The sequence below is a fragment of the Coenobita brevimanus genome, chromosome 71 (genome assembly GCF_032717465.1).
Source record: "Coenobita brevimanus isolate Jiangsu-jjx chromosome 71, ASM3271746v2, whole genome shotgun sequence".
NCBI lineage: Eukaryota > Metazoa > Arthropoda > Malacostraca > Decapoda > Coenobitidae > Coenobita > Coenobita brevimanus.
Window position 1 is genome coordinate 3,057,632 of NC_137024.1, and position 21,752 is coordinate 3,079,383.

At 39.6% G+C, this 21,752-nt stretch overlaps 1 protein-coding gene across 1 annotated transcript in view; it reads left to right on the forward strand.

Annotated features, from left to right (window-relative positions):
- The window catches only part of kst (spectrin beta chain, non-erythrocytic 5 kst), a 211,455-nt gene that overhangs the window by 81,951 nt on the left and 107,752 nt on the right, over positions 1–21,752 (forward strand). The window contains exons 29-40 of the mRNA XM_080277991.1: positions 986–1,217; positions 2,598–2,771; positions 3,414–3,638; positions 3,928–4,110; positions 5,948–6,120; positions 10,358–10,584; positions 11,416–11,603; positions 11,777–11,979; positions 12,411–12,924; positions 14,050–14,181; positions 14,403–14,537; positions 19,714–20,128. Of these exons, the coding sequence (XP_080134117.1) occupies positions 986–1,217; positions 2,598–2,771; positions 3,414–3,638; positions 3,928–4,110; positions 5,948–6,120; positions 10,358–10,584; positions 11,416–11,603; positions 11,777–11,979; positions 12,411–12,924; positions 14,050–14,181; positions 14,403–14,537; positions 19,714–20,128 (2,801 nt within the window). The remainder of the gene's footprint in view (positions 1–985; positions 1,218–2,597; positions 2,772–3,413; positions 3,639–3,927; positions 4,111–5,947; positions 6,121–10,357; positions 10,585–11,415; positions 11,604–11,776; positions 11,980–12,410; positions 12,925–14,049; positions 14,182–14,402; positions 14,538–19,713; positions 20,129–21,752) is intronic.

Sequence of the window (21,752 nt, forward strand, 5' to 3'; positions counted from 1 at the left end):
TAGATAGATAGATAGAATTGGGCCTCATCTTTGAATCCCTCATAACCATCGGAAACCACAGACACTTGTCAGCAGAAACCAGCTTGGGTGCACAATAATGATTTTATTCAACTAAAAATCCACGAGAACAGCAGGAATGCAGATATTCATCTTGCAGTCATAACGAAAACTGGTATAACCAAGTGCACGATAATCAAGGGATTACTGTAAAGCATATTTCTCCCTCCTGGATGGAAAATTACAGTAGATGCCTATATTTCAGAAATCTGAAGATTTGAGTGCAGTGCCTGGTTATTTGGTGGTAGAGGTCTCAGGTAAGAGACAATAGTAGCTAGCACACAGGATTTAAATCCTTATAATGACCTGAGGTTTTTTTATCTTTTACAACCCTACCAAGGTTTTAAATATGTTTCCCACCAGTAAGTGTTCTGGACCATGATAGCGCAGCTTCTTACCCTTACTCCCCAGAGGGAGTATTGGCTGTTATGGTTTTATGAAATACATGGTACAGTGTATGTGTAATGGCATACTGAGGGACAGAACTTATAAAATCAAGAGGACACTATGGTATTGAGTATTAGTCAGGTGATGTGTACAGTAGGTGAAGATAGTTCGGACAAGTGGACAGAATTAGCAACATTAATAATACAAACCAGAACTTGGAAGGGGAAGCCTCAGTAAGCATACCAAGGAAATTGAGAGATAAGGGTCTCAGAGGGAACCTCAAATTTAAGAGACTTTAATAGGATTTTAAGAGGCAACCTGCAGCTTGGAAAGCAACCCTCAGGGAAAAAAAAAAAAAAAAAGGCTGACTTGTGGTGGCATAGAACACTGCTTTTTAAAATGTTTGTACCAGTATGTGTGATTTATTAATTTTGTAAGCTATTTCGTGTGTTCAGAGAAAAAGATGAAACTGCCTTTACTGTTTTTCCATATATCAACCTGTAGTTAGGAAAATGCTGATTATTTCTCATTGCCTTACCAGGGCAGCATGGAACAGCCTGTTAGAGCACATTGAAGCACGTGATCAGAAACTTGAGGCGGCTGGAGAAATCCACCGCTTTAATAGGGATGTTGCAGAGGCCCTTGCCAGGATACAAGAAAAATACAAATCCATTCCTGAGGACCTTGGCCGTGATGTCAACTCCGTCCAGTCCCTTCTAAGAAAACATGAGGGCTTTGAAAATGATCTGGTTGCACTTGAGGCTCAGCTGCAGGTTAGTGAGTAGTTAAAGCCTGAAAACTACCGATACCTAATATAGATTTTGCCTGTTTATTTATTTTTCATTGTATTTTAATGTTTCTTTCTTCACACAAAGATTGCAAGAGAGTGAGTAATGATATTATTTCTCTTATTTCTTTTTTTCTTTGTATTGCACTGTTTGTTGGTTTCATGTCAATTGTACATACCTCCAGTGTGATGCATACTATGTAAATGAGTCAAGCCCTTTTGAAGACAGTTTATATCAGTGCTACCACATGAAGCATCTCTCTCCAGCACCTAAAGGTTTCGTACATCCATCCATCCATCAATCATCCAATCCTACATTGCCCCATGAGAAGCGTAGGAGCCCAGGGTTAGGCAAGTTGGTCCTGACATTTAAAATGAGAGTGACCAACCACATTGCTGTGTGGCATTACGTGAGCAATGCATATTGCATCTGTAAACCATGTTTACCTTCTGGCAAATGTCCTTGCCAAATATCTTAAATAGCATCTCGGAGTTTGATTTCCTAACCTTGAGGTCATTTTGTAGGTCCTGTTCTTACCTCTTGGTGCCCTATCTTCAGTATTTGTTACCATCTGTTTATATGACTAGATGACCTAAATTTCCTCGTGTGCATCACATCACCTGTGTATTAAGTTTTCAGCCAGCCTCACAGATCTCATTTGCAACTTTTTCCCTGGCAGTTTTGTTACTGAGGGAAGCTTAACACATCATTTAGTCATTCTTATCTCTGTATGTTCAAATATGCCAGTGTCATCGTCCATTGCTTCCAAATTTCACTGACATAGTACTGTTCTGTAAATGTATCGCACATGCAACGTACAGTTCAATTTTCCATTTGTGAAAGGAGAATCCCATTCCTGTTTAGTAAGATTGTGACATGAAATAGCAGTGTTCGATGGCAGCAGGCACTCGGTAAGAAATTTTTAAATTACTTAGAATACAAATTGTTTATCCTATAACAAAAGCATGAATTTCAGTTACTTTGGGAACATTGAACTCTCATGTAATGTAAATGATTATTATCTGGATTGTGACAGTTTTTCGTATTATCTCCTCAGTACAAAAGTTTTCTAACCAGCTTGATGCCCTGTTACTTCCCAGCCTCATTATCTACCATACCTTGCATTTTGTCATACACTCATTTACCGTATCTTTCCATCATCTTGGCATACAATGCCTCCTTCCACTTTCAGACTTTCTCTGATATACTTTTTTTCAGCAACCCATTCCCTCTACATGACTGTTCCATCTGAGCACATTTTCGTTAACTCTGGTGTTCATAGACTTCCTTACTCCATATCTTTCATGAATCATTATATCCTCTCCACTCCCTGCACTCCATATACACTAATTACATTGCTTGCAGGTTCTAGTTGATGACTCTGCACGACTACAGTCTATGTATCCAGGCAGCAATGCAGAGCATATTGCTGAACAGCAGGCACTGGTGATTGACAACTGGAACACACTTCAGGAGAAGGCATCCAAGCGAAAAGAAGAGCTACATGCTGCAGCTGACCTTCAGAAATTCATGGCAGAAGTTAGTTTGGTTTTAATTATTTTTTTCAAGGTGAATTTTATTTGTTGTTAGAGTGAAACAGGGAGGTGTCATGTTGTCATGGTTTTTTAATTTGGATATGAATGGAGTTATAATGGAGATACAAGGTAGGGCAGTGAATATTGGGGTGGCCCTAATGAGAGATGGCAGCATTGGGAAACTTCCTGAACTATTGTTTGCAGATGATACTGTATTGTTAGTGAAGACAAGGCTTGGTGACAGTTTGGGGGAGTATTTAAGAAATGGAATCTAAAGGTGAATGTAGGGAAGAGAAAAGTTATGGTTACACTTGTGACATGGAGGTAGGATTTTGAAGCTTAAATGATTTGTGAATGATTGTGTGGTCCATTTCACTGGACATGTTAATGAAAGTTTCTCCAATTTTTGTACTTCTTTTCTTTGTTCCTGGATCCTTCCTCACCCCATCTCACCAGTAGTTGGGAAAAAAAGTATGCACAATGATGGTGATGGTGAAGTCCACATCATGTATATCACTTCAGTGAATATTTATTGTGTAAACTTTTCACCAAGACATAATAGCTGGCTTATGTCGCATTGAATTCTTTTTATGTTTTAGTATAACCTTTACTAATAAAATCGTTGTCTTCCACTTTTTGCTATCAGTCCCGTGACCTGATGAGCTGGTCAAGTGATCTTGTAGCAAGTATGAAGGCAGAGGAAAGAGTGCGTGATGCAGCCAGTGCTCAAGCCCTCAAGACTGACCATGAGCGCATCAAGGCTGAGATTGAAGCACGTGAGGACCAGTTCAGCAAGGTTGTGGAGGCTGGAGGCATTATGGTGGAGGAGCAGCATTATGCCAGTGCTGAGGTTGAGGATAGGCTTAACAAGGTAATACCATCAATGTAGTTGATGGATTAAAGTACACTCCAGTATAATTAGACAAATTGAGGTATGGTGCATTCAGTTTGAACCTGTTATTGGATGCCTCTCCACACACACACACACACACACAGTGATTTATACTTATGTTGGCATACCATGTTGATACAACACACTTAAAGATAGGTTCTTCAAAACTGCAAATTACTTACTTGTACAGTAAAAATATGACTTAATGGTAATTGTTTTTCAGATAAGAGCAAAGTAGGTTTATGACTTTTTTTGTTTTTGTTTTCAGGTTCTTGAAGAGAGAAACAAACTTCATGCAGCATGGCAGCACAAGAAGGTATATTTGGATCAGCTAATTGACCTGCACTTCTTCTTGAGAGATGCCAAACAGTTGGACACCATCAGCAGTTCTCAGGAGGCTTACCTCTCTTCCTCTGATTTTGGAACAACCATTGAACAGGTTGATGCTCAGGTAATATATTATCAGTTTCTTTCCTAGTGTTATAATTTTGTGTTTTACCATGTTTGTATTTTGATAGTTTTCTGTTTAAAGGGTTAGTAACTATTTTATCTCTTATTTTCATTTTACTATGAAACACATAAGGTTCATTGCTCTTAGGATTTTTTGTCAAAGGTTTTTACTGAAAACACGTAATGGAGCACTGTACAGTACATGCCATGCTGAGACACAGACAGAGCATCAACGGTGTAGAGAATCTGTGGGACAGCGCCATAGGGGCGGTTGCTTTCCTGTGGTCAGCGGGTGTGCCTAATTAGATGGAGGGGTTGATCAACACTAACAACTAAAAACACTTGTAAGATATATATTAGTTTTGTTCAGTAGGCAGTAGGTGGCTGGCTACCACTTACCCCATGTTAGAGTACATAGAAGTAATAGATAAGCTTCCTAACAAACTTCTTAATCATCACTCACTGGCATGGATTAAAGTGACACATGCATTGGACTGAAGTCCAAGTTGGGTTTCATATGCTATAAGAAAGCATATTGCACATTTCAGATGTATTTTGAATTCTGTCCAAAATGAATATGAATATTGTGGCAAGTTAAAAGAGGCATTGAGTTTTTGCAGCATTAAAAACAGCATATTGTAGTTTGTTTTGTCTCATTCAGAAATGAGATAAATCTCAAGTCAGCCGTGCCAAAATCTCATCCTGTGAATGCCATTGTGATGGACACAGAAGAGTGGGTGGAAAAGTGAAGAGTAGATTTATCAGCATGCGAATGGAAAGACTATATGTGTGCTTAGGAAGTCACTGATGAGCAGAAAGAAAGATGTAGGGTGAAGTTATCAGAGTATGAGTGGAAAGACTAGATATATAACTTAGGTCATTGATGAACAGAAGGAAGAGTTGGTGATGGACAGAACCTGAAGGGGCACCATCACTGACAGCTGTAAAACAGCAACAGCTGTAGAACAACCAAGGTGACAATCTAAGATGAGAGCAGGAAGAGAATTGTGAAAATTGTTGGAGGTAGTATGGAATTCAGGATTTGTGCCAGACATTGTTCAAAATTTTTAGATGTCTCACAGAATAAAAGATTTTACCAGATTCTTAAAAGAGGTTGACCAGCAATCTGAAAGTATGATTGCCGGTAGAACACCCATAATAGGACCCATTTTGGCAGTCAGAAGAAAGATATAAGAAGAAAGGTGCTTTAAATCTTCCTGTTATAGATACTTGGAGTAGAAATGCCTGTACAAGAGATTAAAGCATTTGAGCTGTAGTTACAGAATTGGGAATGATCACTATTTTTTGAGACAGGCTGAATGAGAACTAACTTTCAGCTTAAAGGAAAGGTATTTGTTGAGAAAGGCAATAGAGTTTGCTCAGACAAGGTGTCAGTTGGCATGAAAATACAGTTCTAGAGAACAGCAGGATGGACATCAACAGAACTATGCCATACTAGTACTTAGACCAGTGAGGGCAAACAGTTCTTTTGAGGATATTTTAAATGTCAGGCTTAAGCAAATCAGAGAGGGACTTCTTTGATAAACTGTTAAGGATATGGACCTTTCTAAATCATTAATGATGACCGTTCTATATATGTGATTTCATTTTCCTGTTTCTGGATCCCATTCACTCCCTTTGTTTGTGGGAGTGTTGGACTGGTGACGGTGATGATGAGCCATACTTCCTGTTTATTCTGTGTATAACCATATCCATATTGTAATGCCAGAATAGTTATGCAGTGTTATTGTGGTTAGAGCAGTTGTAAAACTGTTAGGTAATATGTAGATGTTATACAAAAATACAGAACATTATATTGGAATTATAATCTTTTACAGGTAAAGAAACATGATGCCTTTGAGAAACTGGTGAATGCCCAGGATGAAAAGCTGGACAGTTTGAAGAGTCATGGCGCAAAACTGATTGAGCAGAATCATTTTGATTCCCCACACATCAAAAAACGCATTGATGAGGTGGTGATGAGACGCACACGGGTCAAGGATAATACAAAGTAAGTTAAACCAGAAAATTGTAATTATTGCTACATTGGTGGTGGTAATCATGGTGAAAACTGGTTTGTTGGGTCCTGTGTATTTGGTCAGTTGAACCCAATGCTTCCTGAGATAGCCAGTGGATATGAATTTGATGAACAGTTGTTAGTGAATAGTTACCACTCCACAAATATCTATCTATCTATTCTATCTACTGCCAGATGCCATAATCCCATAAGGGGTGGCCATTTGACTTTGAGTTAGTTGTTTTACGAGGAGGGACACTAACCCTCCACCAACCCACTTGTTGACACGTAGAGAGCACGTATGGTTTGGTTATATGGTTACCACCCAGCATTGTAAATGGTTTCTTGGCTTACAGGAAACCATTAGGCTTGTCACTCAATGTAAAGCCACCTGTGAAGGAAAGAAAAGCAATAAGAAGTGACAGGAAAGATGGGAGAAACAGGAAGAGAGGAGGACAGGCACAGAAAAAGAATGATACAGGCTATGGAAGAAGTAGGCAGCACTACATCAAGTGAGTGGATGATGGTCGCCGCCACCTCCACAAATATCATTTAAAAATTAAGTTGATGTTTCGGTAAGGGAAGATTTGATTCCACTAGTTATTTTATGTCACCTCCCATTACCAGAAGGGAGAAATATCCAAACCAGTGCAGCAGTATGGATTATTGGGGAAAATATAGCCTACTTTTGAGTGATTGCTGTTTGGAGAAGGTTCTCATCGGATTTGGAATAGCACCATCCACTCACTCAATGTAATGGTGCTCTCAGGTACCTGTCCTTTCTTCTTTTCCTTCATTCTTTTCCATCCTTCCTCTTCTGTCTTCCTTTTCTTCATTCTTTCCTCTTCCTTCTGTCTACAGGGGACTGTACAATGAGTGACAAGCCAAATGGTTTCCTGTACACCAGGAAACCATTTACTTTGCTGAGTGGTAACCATATAACCAAATTTTTGCGCCTGGTGGTTTAGTGGGTAATTACGGTGCTCCATTCGGATTGAGCCGGTGAATGTTTTTATCCAAGGGGTGGTTGGGGTTTATTGCTCATGTAATGCCACTCAGGGATGAGTGAGGCTGGTCATTTTCATCTTAAATGTCAGGACCGACTTGCCTAGCTGTGGGCTCCTATGCACCTCATTGGGCAACATAGGATTGAATGATGGAGGGATGATTTAATAGTTTGGATGCTTGGTTGTCAAGAGGGTTTGATTTGGTGAGTTTTATTACTGTTTTTGTGTGGTATCTAGTAATTTTAAATTGATTGAGGGATTTGGTAGTTGTTTACTTTATGTAAAAGTTATAATTGCTGTCGAATCGTTTTGGAGAGTGAAATCTTATAGTAAATTGTTGACCGGGTATGAACAATTCCATACCAGGTTGTATTAAGTCATTAGTGTGGACTAGATAGAATTGATTTCAGTTGAGAAGAAAGACTGCCATGGAATATCAGCTAGACAATTTCTAAATCCATCCCAGTCTGCCCTATCAAAGTGCCACCTAGTCACCCTGACTGGTTCAGGATGGGGAGGTTTGGGGCAATTGACCTATGAGGCTCTGATGAGATTGTTGTTTCAGGATCCAAGCAGTAACAGTACCTCTGTCCTGTATTGATCTGGGTTTTTTGTCAGGAATATGTCCAAGAGATAAACAATGTGGTCTGGATTATTTGGTATTCAGGTTGGTTGTTTTACCATTTGCATGAAATTAAATGATTCTGCAAATGGCTCCTGTTCTAGACCAATATCATAAGTCCTGGCACAATGCAATAACCATTCTACACTGTGGACATTAAGATCACCCAAAATGATAGGGGATGCATGGATTAGATGTTTGCATTAAGGAAAATAGTAGAGGAAGCTTGTGAAAAGCACTAGAGAGTATTTAAGGCATTTATGAACCTGGTAAAAGCTTATGATAGAGTGAATAGGAGGACATACAAGAAAGTTTAATGTAAGGAAGGTGTGGATGGAAAATGTTGATTGTTGTAAAAAAATTTTTATGATGGTGAGGCATGTTTAAAACTTTATGGATGTCTGAATAACTGATTCAGCATCAGTGTTGGGGTGAGACAGGTATGTTTTTCAAAACAAGGACACATACCAAAGTCATTGTAAGCAGTGTTTATATAATTTAGACTAAATTCTATTGAAGGGTTTGAGTGTAAATCAAGGATGAAGGGATTCAGTGTTTTGGACAGTCCATCAGAGATCAGGGTCACCAGGCAAGATCAAATGTTAAACTCCTGTAACTCGGTTTGTATTCAGTCTGGCCATGGTATAAGGACTGAGTCAGCCAAGGATGGTGGGATTTGATATTGAAAACAGTAGGTTAGAGGTGAAGGTCACAAGGTAAAGTCAAAATGGGAGAAGGAGGGAGATGAGAAGGCAGGAAGAAATCAGTAGGATAGAAGTTGTGGAAGCAATGAAGAAAGTTAAATCAGGGAAAGCCCCAGGAATTGATGGAGTGTGTGGTGAAATGTTGAAGCATGGGGGAGAGATAGTAGTAGAATGGATGTGGAAGATGTGCAGATTGGCCTGGGAGGAAGGTAGAGTCCCGGAGGATTGGAAGTCAGGTATAATTATTCCCTTGTACAAAGGAAAAGGGGAAAAAGAAGTGTGTGGTAATCATAGGGGCATTTGTCTTCTTAGTATAATAGGAAAAGTGTATGGTAGGATACTTATTGACAGAGTTAGAGAAAGAACAGAGAAATTAGTTGGAGAAGAACAGGGAGGCTTTAGGAAGGGAAGAGGTTGTGTAGATCAGATATTCATTCTCAGATCTTTAGTGGAAAAGTTTCTAGAGAAGGGAAAGAAGTTGTATGCGGCTTTCATGGATTTGGAGAAAGCATATGACAGGGTGGATAGACTAGGATTGTGGAAAGTGTTAAGAATATATGGAATAGATGGGAAGTTGTTGAATGCTGTGAAGAGTATGTACGATGGTGCGAAGGCTGCAGTGCGTGTGGATGGTGAACTAAGTGAATTTTTCTCTTTGAAAGTTGGGTTGAAACAGGGATGTGTCATGTCTCCATGGTTGTTCAATCTGTACATGGATGGGGTAATAAAAGAGGTACAAGGTAGGGTAGTGGATGTTGGAGTGGCCCTGGTGAGAGAGGATAGTGTTTGGAAACTCCCTGTACTGTTGTTTGCAGATGATACCGTGTTGTTGAGTGAAGACGAAGGAGAGCTGCAAGGCTTGGTGGATGAGTTTGAGAGAGTGTGTAGGAAACGAAATCTAAAGGTGAATGTAGGGAAGAGTAAAGTGATGGTCTTTGAGAGAGGTGAAGTCAGTGAATGTACAGCGAGGTTGGATGGTGAGGAATTGGAAAATGTGAGTACGTTTAAGTATTTGGGTAGTGTGATGAGTAAGGATGGAGGTTTGGAGGGTGAAGTGCTTGAAAGGGTACAGCAGGGAAGAAAGGTTGCTGGTTCTTTGAAAGCAGTGATAAGAAACAGGGAAGTGAGCATGGAAGTGAAAAAGTTACTACATGACAGTATTGTGATACCAACTCTAACGTACGGAAGTGAAGCTTGGACATTGTTGGAAGGACACAAGTCAAGAGTGAGAGCCGTGGAAATGAGTTATTTAAGAGGAGCCTGTGGAGTCACATGGAGAGACAGGCTGACGAATGAGGATATAAAGGAGCGTTGTGGTGTTGATGTGGATGTGATAGGAAGCGTTATGAGGAACACACTGAGGTGGTTTGGCCATGTGGAGAGGATGGAGGGTGAAAGACTGATGAAGAGAGTGTTTGTGAGTGAGGTGGAGGGGGAAAGAGGGAGGGGGAGGCCGAGGATGAGATGGAGAGATGGGGTGGAGAGGTATATGAGAGAGGGGGGTGTGAGTTGGGAGCAGGGGAGTGAAATGGCGGGGGACAGGGCGACTTGGAGGCGATTTGTTTGTGGCCACCCCAAACGGGATTGAGGCGTCTGGCAATAGATAGATAGATAGATTAGCTCGTGGGTCATATGTAAGATGCAAGTGTTGTACTCTCTAAATGTTCCTTCATATTTATGATGGTACAGTACAGTTTGTATAGTAGTATGGTGTAGCATACTTTTGGTAATTCAGATTAATATTTTAATTCATTAGCTCCAAGCACCTTTTTTGTTGTGAATTCTCAGTAGGTCATTAAATAGCGTAATCTTTATTCTGTCCAGTATTAAGCAGTATACATTACCATAATCATTCTTATTTGTTGGTATTAATACCCTCCCCCCTCCACACACACAAGGGCCCGGAAAAGACAACTTGAAGATGCTCATCTGTATGCGCAGTTTATTAGAGATGCTCGGGACGCTAACATGTGGATTGATGAAAAAGCAAATCACCTTGAAGCTGAACGACTGAAGGGAGAAGTAACCAGCTTTGATGACAAGGTCAGGAAACTGCAAAAACATCAGGCATTCATGGCAGAACTCCAGGCTCATGAGAGTAGAATTAAAGAAATTACAGAGAAAGGTGAGTAACTGAACTGCACAGTGCATTCTGTTTATACCTTGCCGTAAAGTTAGAACTAAACTAAGCTGTGTCCATGTATCATTGTCTTCTTCATCATCAGTACAGTATCTCCACATTCATACCACCACCATCACAAATGCCATAATCATCATCATCATCAAAAGAAATGGTGATGAAAATTAATGATAAATTTCAACAGAAGATGAATGTAATCTGCTCTGAAGTTAAGAAGCAGTTTTGGAAAAAGTACAAAAAATGTGGCAGTGACATTTTTTTTCAAGGTGGGGGGGAAAAAAAAAAAAAAAAAAATCATACATCAGGTTACAGGTGTCCTCTGTTCATAAAAAAAATCTGTAACAGTTGGACTTCAACTGTTGTAGGTTGAAGTTTTGGGGGAAGCTAATCTGGGGAAGCAAGCAAGTTTCAGAGAGAAGCAGTTCATGGAATGAATGAACTTTTTTAGACAGGAGTTCATCATAATGGCTGTGTAACGGTCATGAGTGCAACCAAATGCCTATGTAGCATGTGGGAAGGCATGGAGAGGTGGCGTAGTGGATTCAACTTCATCTGAGACTTTGCTATAAAAGTGTCTCAGAACTTATGCAAGGAGGCAACATTCTGTCTTACTTGTAGGGGAGGTAGTTCATTTGTATTTGCTGGATTATTAATTATTCATTTGTTGAAATACTGTACTCCATCCTTCATCTTTCATTATTATCCTCGTACCCTCCATTCCGTGATGCAAGCTTTTCCCTTTCATATTGTACTATACAGGTGCTTGTGGGATAGTTTTAGCTTAGTTTTTGTACTGAACAGTGTTGTCAATTACAGGTGCTATTTTGGTGAACAAGAAACACAAGTCATCATCCCAGATCAAGGAAGAAGTTGATCAGTTGGTTGAGAGGTGGACCAGACTTGTGCTGGATGCAGAAAATCACTCACGGGGCCTTGAGGAAGCTCAGGATATTCTTGAGTTCAATACACAAATGGACAAAGTTGATGCTTGGATAAGGGACAAGGTAGGCCCTTCTGACATGTTTCAGTTACAGTGCTGTCTAACTTGAGTATCTGGCATAGGTGAAATTATTTCCTCATAAATGCCACTCACAATAAGCTTAATTATTTTTGTGACAAATTGTTGCAGATGTTTTTGGAATGATTTTTTTTTTTTTCTTTCTTTTTTTGTGCTCAGGAGATGATGGTGCAAGCTGGGGACTTGGGTAAGGACTATGAGCACTGTATGGCATTGCACCGCAAATTGGATGATGTGGACTCGGACATGAGGGTGGATGACACGAGGTTTACAAACATCAACAAGCTTGCTGACAAGATCATCAGACAGGGATGTGGTGACAACAAGTCTGTTCGCCAGAGGAAGAATGAGCTCAATCACAAGTGAGGATCCTTTTATGGTCATTTATCATTGTAGTGGTGCTGGAGAGGGACATCCTGTGATGGCATTGATAAGACTAAGCAGTGGAGCTTCCTGATATACAAATGTCCCTTAGTACCCCCCATATTCCCTGAAAGGAGGATGGCAGACTGCATAAGAAGAGCAACTTCAGTATTGGAGCTGCCTGATTATGCAAATGACCCTCATTACCCTCCATATCCCCAGAAAGGAGGATGGCAGACTATGTATGAAGGGCAACTTTGGTCTACAGTTCACTGGGTTCATGGGCAGATGAGCCATGGGTTGCAACTGTTACTATTACTGGTACTATAATTTTAGTCCTAAATGTAAGCTGCCTATCCTGAACTACAAGCTGATAGTTTTAAGTGAAAGTTTAACTATTTTTACTTTAATACTGCATTTTATTTTACAGGTGGCAAGCACTCAAGGGAGCCATTGATAGATATCGGTCAGATTTGGCAGGAGCACTTGAAATACATGCTTTTAATAGAGACATTGATGACACAAAAGATCGTATTAGTGAGAAGGCAGTTATTCTTGCTAATGATGACACAGGCAAAGACTTGACTCAGGTTGAAACTTTGCAGCGGAAGCAGGAGACAATAATCCGTGACATGTCTGCTATTGAGAACAAGATTAAAGAACATGAAAAAGATGCTCATAATCTCGCCAGAAAATATCCAGACAAGCGAGAGCCTATATTGAGAAAGCAAGCAGAGGTATTAGAAGCATGGTCAAGGCTGTGTGAAGGATCTTATGGCAGGAAGGAGAAACTGACACTCTCCTACACACTGCACAAGTTCCAAGCAGACCTTAGGGAACTGGAAAGATGGGGCGAAGACATTGTGAATCGAATGAATGCCTCGCCACTCCCCACTAACATCACTGAAGCTGAGGCAATCTTACAGAGTCACCAGGAAAAGAAGGTAAGCTCTTAGATCATCTGGTATTAAATAAGGCAGATACAGTGATCCCTTGATTATTGCACACAATTGGTACTGAGCATTGCATGTTATAATGAATCTTTGCAATAAGAAAAGCACAGAACCTATGGGATTTATCGTAATTGGTACCAAGCATCCCAAGTGCAAGCCCAAATTTTCCCTTGTACAAAAATTTAGACCCTCTAAATACATAAATAATCTTATGGTAAGTATCAGAAAAACACAGACTTCGTTAGGTTAATAGAAAATGATGGAAAAGGCACAATAAGGAAGGAACACACATGACAGAGAGACCTGAGGGAAGTGGTTCAGAGGCAGGGGGTGGAAAGTTAGCAGTCTCCACCACCTGGGAGTAACTCAAATAAGGCCTCATCTTGGAATCCTTCAAAGCAATCAGAAACCATGGACACTGCACCATCGTTGCCAGCAGAAACCAGCTTAGGTGCACGATAACAACGTTCTTGAGGCGAGAAAAGCACGATAGTGGCAGGAGTGCAGCTTTTTGTGTTGCATTTGTAACAAAAACTGCCATAACCAAGTGCACTATAACCAAGGGTTCAAATTATAGTCTACTGGTAGATGGATTTTTTTTCTTGCATTTCATTGGTCGGGCTAAGAGTTGTATTCTGGCAGACAGTAGATGAATATTTTTTCTCTGAGAAAAATTTCCAGTAAACATGTGAAGGTGATTATACTCTTAAAGTCTTCAACTTGGTAATGAAATTTTGTAATAAAGTTCTGTTAATGTGAATACACTCTAAAACTCTTCAGTTTGGTAATGAAAATTGGTAATAAAGTTCTTACTGCGATGTTAAGGATCAATCAGATGAAAGAATTGAATTAATTAAATTTGCTGGAAGCCTCATGACAGAGCTTGCATTCCTAACTTTGCCATATGATTGAAAGCTTATACCTCAGTGGTGTTACTGAAATGATGATGTGAGAATGAATGTATGGTTTAAGTTACAGAGCAGACTAGTTAGGTTCCTTTAATTCCGTATTTTCTAGTTTCTTGATGTATACCTCTTTTGTCATGGAAAACTGTGTATGAAGTGAGCATTGACAAGTTTTTAGTACTAGTGGTGTGTTGTATGCATATTCTTGCAGGCAGAAATTGATGGCCGCAAAGAAGTGTTCAAAGCGTTGCAGCAGTTTGGGAGGAAACTTATAGCTGATGATCATTTTGCAAAACAGACCATCCAACAGAACTTAGAAACACTCAGTGAAGTAGAAAATAAGGTATGTCACATTTTTAATTATGGTACTCTGTTTATGAAATTATTTTACTATTTTCTATGTTAAAATTATGAAATATTAATTCACAGATCTCCATATTTACTGAAGAAAAATGTACAGGTGTAGTGATGATTGTGACTCAATTTTTAGTTAGCAAATAGTTTTAGGATGAAAAAGGTACAAACATATCAGTGATTGAATGACTGATATAATATTTATTGCAGGTGATTGTGTTCTGGAGTGAGCGGCAGCGTGTGTTGAGTCAGGCACACCAACTGCAATTGTTCCTGGAAATGACTGAGCAGGCAAACTCCTGGCTGGCCAACAAAGAAGCCTTCCTCAATAATGATGATGTTGGAGTAAGTTATCAGTGTCTTATCATTACCTCCACCAAGGAGATTATAATTTACCCTGCATTGGTTTGTTTGTTTGTTTGTCTGTCTGTCTGTCAGCAGGATTACTCAAAAAGTTATGAACAGATTTTGATGAAATTTTGTGAAAGGGTTGGCCATGGGCCAAGGAACAAATGATTAAATTTTGGGCCAGTCCCAGGGTATCCTACACAGTATCTCCATAAGTTCTCAATAAATTTCAATGAAATTTTGCGGGAAGGTGGACCATGAACCAAGAAAGAATCGATTAGATTAAGGAATGGATCTGAGATACTCAAAAGGTTATGAAAAAATTTTGGTGAAACTTTGTGGGAGGGTGGGCCATGAGCCAAGGAAGAAATGATTAAATTTGGAGGTGGATCTGGAGTATCCCACACAATACCTCCAAGAGTTCTCAGTGAATTTCATTGAAATTTTGTGGAAAGGTGGGCCATGGACCAAGAAAGAATGGGTTAAATTTGGGGGCAGATCCAGACCCAGATCCTTTTTAATGGCATTGCTGGAGGTATGCACTCTCTAAGCACTTTTTAATTACTGATGTGTTTTCTGTTGATGATGTCTTAAAAAACGTGTCTAATGCAACCAGCCTCAGAATTGTGCTTCAGGTGTCTGGGCTGTGCCTCAACAATGTTGCGTGCCAACAGGATGTTACATGTTTAGTTCATACAGTACATGTCTATAAGACAACCTTTAAAAGTTAACCTCTCATTTTTAGAAGAAAACCTTCACTTTTCATTTGTCACATAGGATTATTCTGTTTTAGAGTGAATACGATCATTTTGAAGCACGTGTAGGCTACATACCCCTTGCCACTTTGCACTGTGTAAACTTGTAAGAACATAAAGCATGTGATGTGTACAGTCTCGCTATAATTTGACACCATACACCATTATACACCTGTGGTACTCACCACTGACACAATCACTTATCGTCATGTAAGGTCCACAGACCCTCACCAAGAGAGTTTAATAAGTTTGCTGCAGTTTAGCTGCTTCATAACTTGGCCAGCAGTTTTACATCTAATCTGGTTTTGGTAGTGCAGTAGAGCATAATACGGTATGAACATTTCCATTTTTTATGTCTTGCAGTTATGTCCACAGTAAGCTGTATAAAGGTTCCCTAATTAGTGTTACATTGTTACCCATAACACTATTCATTAATTTCCCCCAATTAACACTACCAGGTATACAAAAGGTTGTGATAGTTTGGAACTTAAATGTGACATATAGTATGTTTAGGATTTACTGTACACCTCTCCCCCTCTATTCGACAGGGATGCATTCCATAAAAAGTGGTTGAATAACAAATTGGTCGAATAACGAACCTATTTTTCCCATAAGATTAAGAAATAGGGGGTTAGGTTCCTGACCTCCTTCATCATTCAGAAAATATTCAATAAAGATGGGAAAAATGCTGGTAAATATGAATGAAAGCAACACAGATCTGAAATGTTTTCTTATAGATCTGTGTTCTCAAGGAAAATTATTATTATTACTACATACATCTCAGATGATTGACATTTGATTTTTGATCAGAAAAATATTGGAGAGCAAACGAAATATACCTGCTTAATGATATTACAGAAAACCGCCTGAATGCCTTTGATAGCATGTTTATTGCCGATCTCGCCGACTGGACATGTCACCACACCAGACAAACTTTGATGTATGCAGTTTAAAACCATAAATATTAATAGCAGTGGAAGCCTAACTGGAAGCACTGAAACCTAATTGGTGGGCCTCACCCCCAGGACCCCTAATGATTATAACTTACCTAACTTAGAGCAAACTAAGATGTACATTATGTAAAACTGGTGCCAAAATGGTATCGTTCATTAAGAGCATTCGTTAATCATTGGAGCAATCGTCACCTGACCATGCAATGGTAAAACACTCGCTAAGGTTGGTGAGCACATGGCTGTGCTTGGAAGGGGTAATAGTAGGAGTATTGGGTGGAGCCATGGTGGTGCTGAAGTATTCCGCATGGTCAGGCAGAAATGCAGACGGATAGAGGGGCAACCGATCAGCAGGGCAGAGCACAGGAGACTAAAGCAGCTCATGTCTGTCTGGCAGTGCGTGGTTTGAATGTTGAAATGGCTAGGATAACCATGTTGAACAACAAAAAAAGGTATAGATTTATGTCAGAACAACAGATTGCCGAATAATGATCGGTTGCAAAACGAAGGCTGGGTGTATTTGCAAAGCGACTGAAGGATATGTGTCAGGAAAGGAGGTTGTGCATGTCTAACTTGTATTTCGGACACAAAGATGTACTTAAATATACATGATATAGAGGGAACACGGATCATGTTGAGAAGAGCCTGATTGATTAAGCGCTCGTAGAGGGGTCGATGCTGGGAATGGTTGCTGAAGGCCTGTCAGATCATATGATTGTGGTATGCAAGATCAAGCTGAGGGGAGTAAGGTGGACTAGGAGAGAGAGGAACAGTCAGGGAGAAAGACTGAAAGTTGAGAAGATGAGGATCAAAGAATTACCAGATGAATATAGGACCAAAGTAGGGGAGGAGTTGGAATCAGAATTGGCATGAAATCAATTTTGACAGTCTGTGAAGTGCATTTAGGGATTGCTTAATTAGGAATCCTAAAGCAAAGTGTGGTGTGGCATGAGTAACAACAAAGAAGAAAGGTACACCATGGTGGGATGAAGAAGTTAAGAGAGCAGTGGAGGAAAAGAGGAAGAAGTGGCTAGAGTGGATTCAGGACAGGGGTTCAGTTGAAATAACTGAATATATTGAGGGCAAGAAGCATGTAAAGAGACTAGTGAAGGAGAAAAAATAAGGAAGTAAATGATGATCTAGTTAGAAAAATGAATACAAATTACTCTGAAAGTAGGGAGTTATTCTGGAAAGGTGTGAAAATGTAGAACTGACAGTGGAAAGAAATGTGAAAGTTTGAAGGAATTAGTGGTAGATTATTAGCCCTTGGAGATGAAGTAAGGACCAGATGGAAGGAATATTTTGAAAGCATGATGAACGGGAAGAGAGAGAGCAGAGCTACTGTTAGCTTGATGTTACTGTGAATGGAGAGAAACATATTGGTGAAAGTTCAAATACCTGTGTACAGTGATAGAAATGAGAGGAAAATTTGCTAAAGAAGTGGAAAGTAGAGTGAGAGAAGGAAGGAAAGTAGGTGGTGCTATGAAGTCCTTGATAAGAAACAGACTTGAGTGTTGCAGCTCCACGAGGCTTGCTTGAAGGAGTGTTAGTGCCAACTTTCACATATGGGTGAGACTATGGTGTGGCATGAAAATGACAAGTCAAGAGTGAGAGCAGTGGAGATGGGACTGCTGAGGAATGTATGTATGTAGAGTACGGCGAGTGGATACAAAATAATATGATTTCGTGAAAGATGCGGGGTGAGGAAGTCTGTGGACACCAGAATTGAAGAAAGAGCTCTGAGTTAGAATGGTCATGTGGAGAGAATGGATAAAAATAGAGTGGTGAAAAAGATATATCTGAATGAATTTGGAGAGGAAGGAGGCAAGGTAGGTCAAGGAGAAGGTGGAGGGATATGGTGGATGAGTTTGTGAGGAAAAGAGGTACGGAAGTCGGTGAGGCTAGGGGACTGCCAAGTGATCAAGCTGGCTGGATGATGATGTGAGAAGAAGGGCATGATAGGGATTTGGCACCCCTTTTTAACGTGACAGCATTTGACGTTTATTTGAAGCTACAGAATGTGGTGAAAGTTTTTTGGCGTATCAGATAGAGCCAGGTTTCGTGGGGCTTGAATGAAAAGTGAATGGAGGCATGGCCCATTGGATTGGGTAAACTTGGGCTGTCTGGACGTTGCTACTCCTCACCTTGCTGTAGGATGGGAAAGGAGGTCCGGATGATGATGGTGATGTAACGGAGCTGCCCATATCATGCAATATTTGCCCTAAATCTAGAGGTCAAACCTAAGTCTTGGTTGACATGTAAAGTAGATGATGGTAGTACTGTGTGTCCCTTAATATGAATGTGTTCATAGCCTGTCAGTTCTACCCTTGGCACATACAGATTCCAACACTCACAAATATTACCATTACAACACCTGTATAAAACTGTACATGCATCAGAGTTCCTCTAGACACCATATCCCCATTTAGCCATCATGGAGAATGGCTAACTCTGGTTAATGATCTCTCTCCGAGGAGAAGCTTTGGTCCTGCATTTGACCTAATATGGACTGAAGCAAATATAGACAAATATAAAGATATAGAATTTGCAGTGTGCTGAAGTTTAGTGCCTTAATTTAAAGATCCACATGTGCATAACCCTAGACTGGTATTGGTAACCTGTTTGATGATGTAGGATATTCTCTCTCTCTCTCTCTCTCTCTCATTGGTTTTATTGGATAATTAATGACATTATGCTCTTTATTTTGTTTCATGAACATGCTTCAGAAAATTGAAAATATTTATGATGTAAGTATGTGCCTGTATGTGAACAAATATTTCTGCAGTACAACAGTTTCTTAAATAATGATGTAATAATATCAGATAATTAATGATTCCCCATAGGTAAGCAAGATGTACAAGCGTGCAATTTTCCCTTGCAGTTATGATGCTAGTGTACAGTATCCATTTGTGTAATATGTTGGTAGTCAGAAGTGTTGATTAGAATAAACTTTAATATTATACCCACATTATTAAGAAGTACTGATTAATCTGCTGAGCATGGAGCTGTAGAGTATCATACATAATTTTTTAAAATGTAAAACTTGCATTTCACAAAACTGATTTTGTAGTATTTTTTGAAGACCAGGAGGAACTTTGTTAATTATAGTAACATCTAATAGACATTGCACTAAACTTCAGAGCTGGAGACATAATTGTACAGCTTTAGATGATGTAGACCATGCTACTAAAAGATAAAGAAGGGTTCAAGAAATCCTCAGGAAGTATTTTGTTACAAACTTCTCAGTGTGGCAAGACATGATTTAGTACAGTTGTCACAGATAGAGTGGAAACTGTATATTCAACAGTTAATATTAGTGCCCCTCCCTGTAAAACAATTAACTCTAAGCCCTTGGCCACCCCGTTTGGGATACATGGCGTCTGGCAATGAATGAAATGAATGAATATACATAATTAATCATTTAGTAAAATCAAAGTATTGTTAAGCATGATTCTTTGTTTTCTGCAGGATTCCTTGGCATCTGTGGAAGACCTGATAAAGAAACATGAGAGCTTTGAAAAGACATTTGAAGCACAAGGCAACAAAATAGAGCAGCTGGAGAAGTTTGGAGCAGAGCTCCTGCAAAAGGACCACTATGATAGTGATGGCATTAGTCGTCGCCTTAAAGTTATCACTAACAAGAGAGACAACCTTAAGAACAAAGCCAGGCTTAGAGGAAAGAAGCTGGAAGAGTCAAAGTCCCTGCAGCAGTTCCTAAGAAATGTGTATGAAGTGGAAGGATGGATTTCTGAAAAGCTACAAGTTGCCTGTGATGAGAGTTACAGAGACCCCACTAATCTTCAGTCAAAAATACAGAAGCATGGTGCATTTGAGGCTGAGGTGCTAGCTAACTCTGGGAGAGTTACAGCAGTCACACATGAAGGTATGATTTTTTTAATTATTCAGTTAACATGCTTTTGATACAGTAGCACAGGAGAGTGTAAATTAAGATAAAGTTTACATTGGTGAATAATCTTGAATGAAAAATAAAATCAGTATTGCAGTGTCAGAAACCCATTCTTTCTCCATTCGGAGTTTTTTAGGCACTTGAAGAAAGGACACTGCCATGATTTGGGGAAGGAGATCCTGAAACTATTTCATGATTGTAAAATTTATGTAAGAATCATCCGTGTTTTCTTGAGATGGTGCCTACTGGTGTGGTGATATGCCAGTGAAGAATTCTCACATTCATTTCCACGTCTGCCTTCTTTTTGGTTCAGCATGCCCAGAGAGGGACTAGGTGGCTGGGAGGACAGCAGTGTAGATGGAACACACACAATATTCACTCCATTACGTCATAATAGAGAGAAACCGGGGTTTGGGCTTCTCATGAATGTGATTTTTCATGCTTAGTATGTCATTCCATATCTGAGGAAAATATCAGTGTACAAGGAAGGTTGAGCTCCAGCTTCATTGTGTATCCCAGCACCAGTATTTTACTGTCATCATCATTATCCCAACCCTAATTTCCACCTTAAAAGAAGGGTGAGATAGAATCTAGTATTTAAAAAAAGAGCACATTATAAGAGAATTCACAAAGAGCATCCCCAGTGAAAAGAACCACCTGTCATCCAAGTCTTCAAAATCTTGTTACCATCTCAGAGCAGAAACACTCAGTTCTTGTATTATTATTTTTTTCCCTTGATGCACTTCCTTTACACTTGCCACTTAATACTTCATTTTCAACCCTGCATTTGCACCTAAAGGTAGGGTGAGGTGTAGTTCAGAAAGAGAAGCGTGAAGGTGGGAGTACAGTACCTTTAAAGGTTTGTCCAGTGAAATGAGTCACATAATCATTCATGCATTCAGATTCTCGGAATCTTGGTTCCCCATCCAAGAATAACAGACTACACATTATTTCTTTCTTTTTCTGTACTTTAAATGTACTTTATGCTATACACCTGAGAACTAGAGTAATTCCATTAACCACCAACACACACACACACACACACACACACACACACGGAGTCATCGGAGGTAGACGTTTGTCGTTGGCGCTCCGTAGCCTACCAACACGACCAGTGGCATTACCTAAATTAGTATCTTTGAATGAGTCAAGCTCTGTACCAGGTTAGACTAAATGATTTTTCATTATTAAAAGGAAAAGAAATAATAAGTTTAAACAAGACTGGTTCAAACAACAAAGAACCACGAGGAAAAAAAAAATGCACTGAGTCAGCTGGGTTTGTTTAGACTACAGCAACACGGGGAAAGTGCATACTCTGTAAGTACATACTCTGTTCATTTAGTATTACAAAATGGATACATACTTCAGTAAAACAAATTGGAAAAGAAAAGGGATAAAAGTAAACAGCAAAATGATGATTTCTACCAAGAACTGGTTGAAGTGGAGACTCACAATAGACTGGTTGAACGTGTACACAAACTAGAAATGGCTTTCAAAAATGAAATGGATGAAATAAAGAAGCAAATGCACTTGCAAAAGGAAGAGATAGAAAAACTAGGAAGGGAGGCCAATAAGAAAGACACAACCATCAGTGAACTAA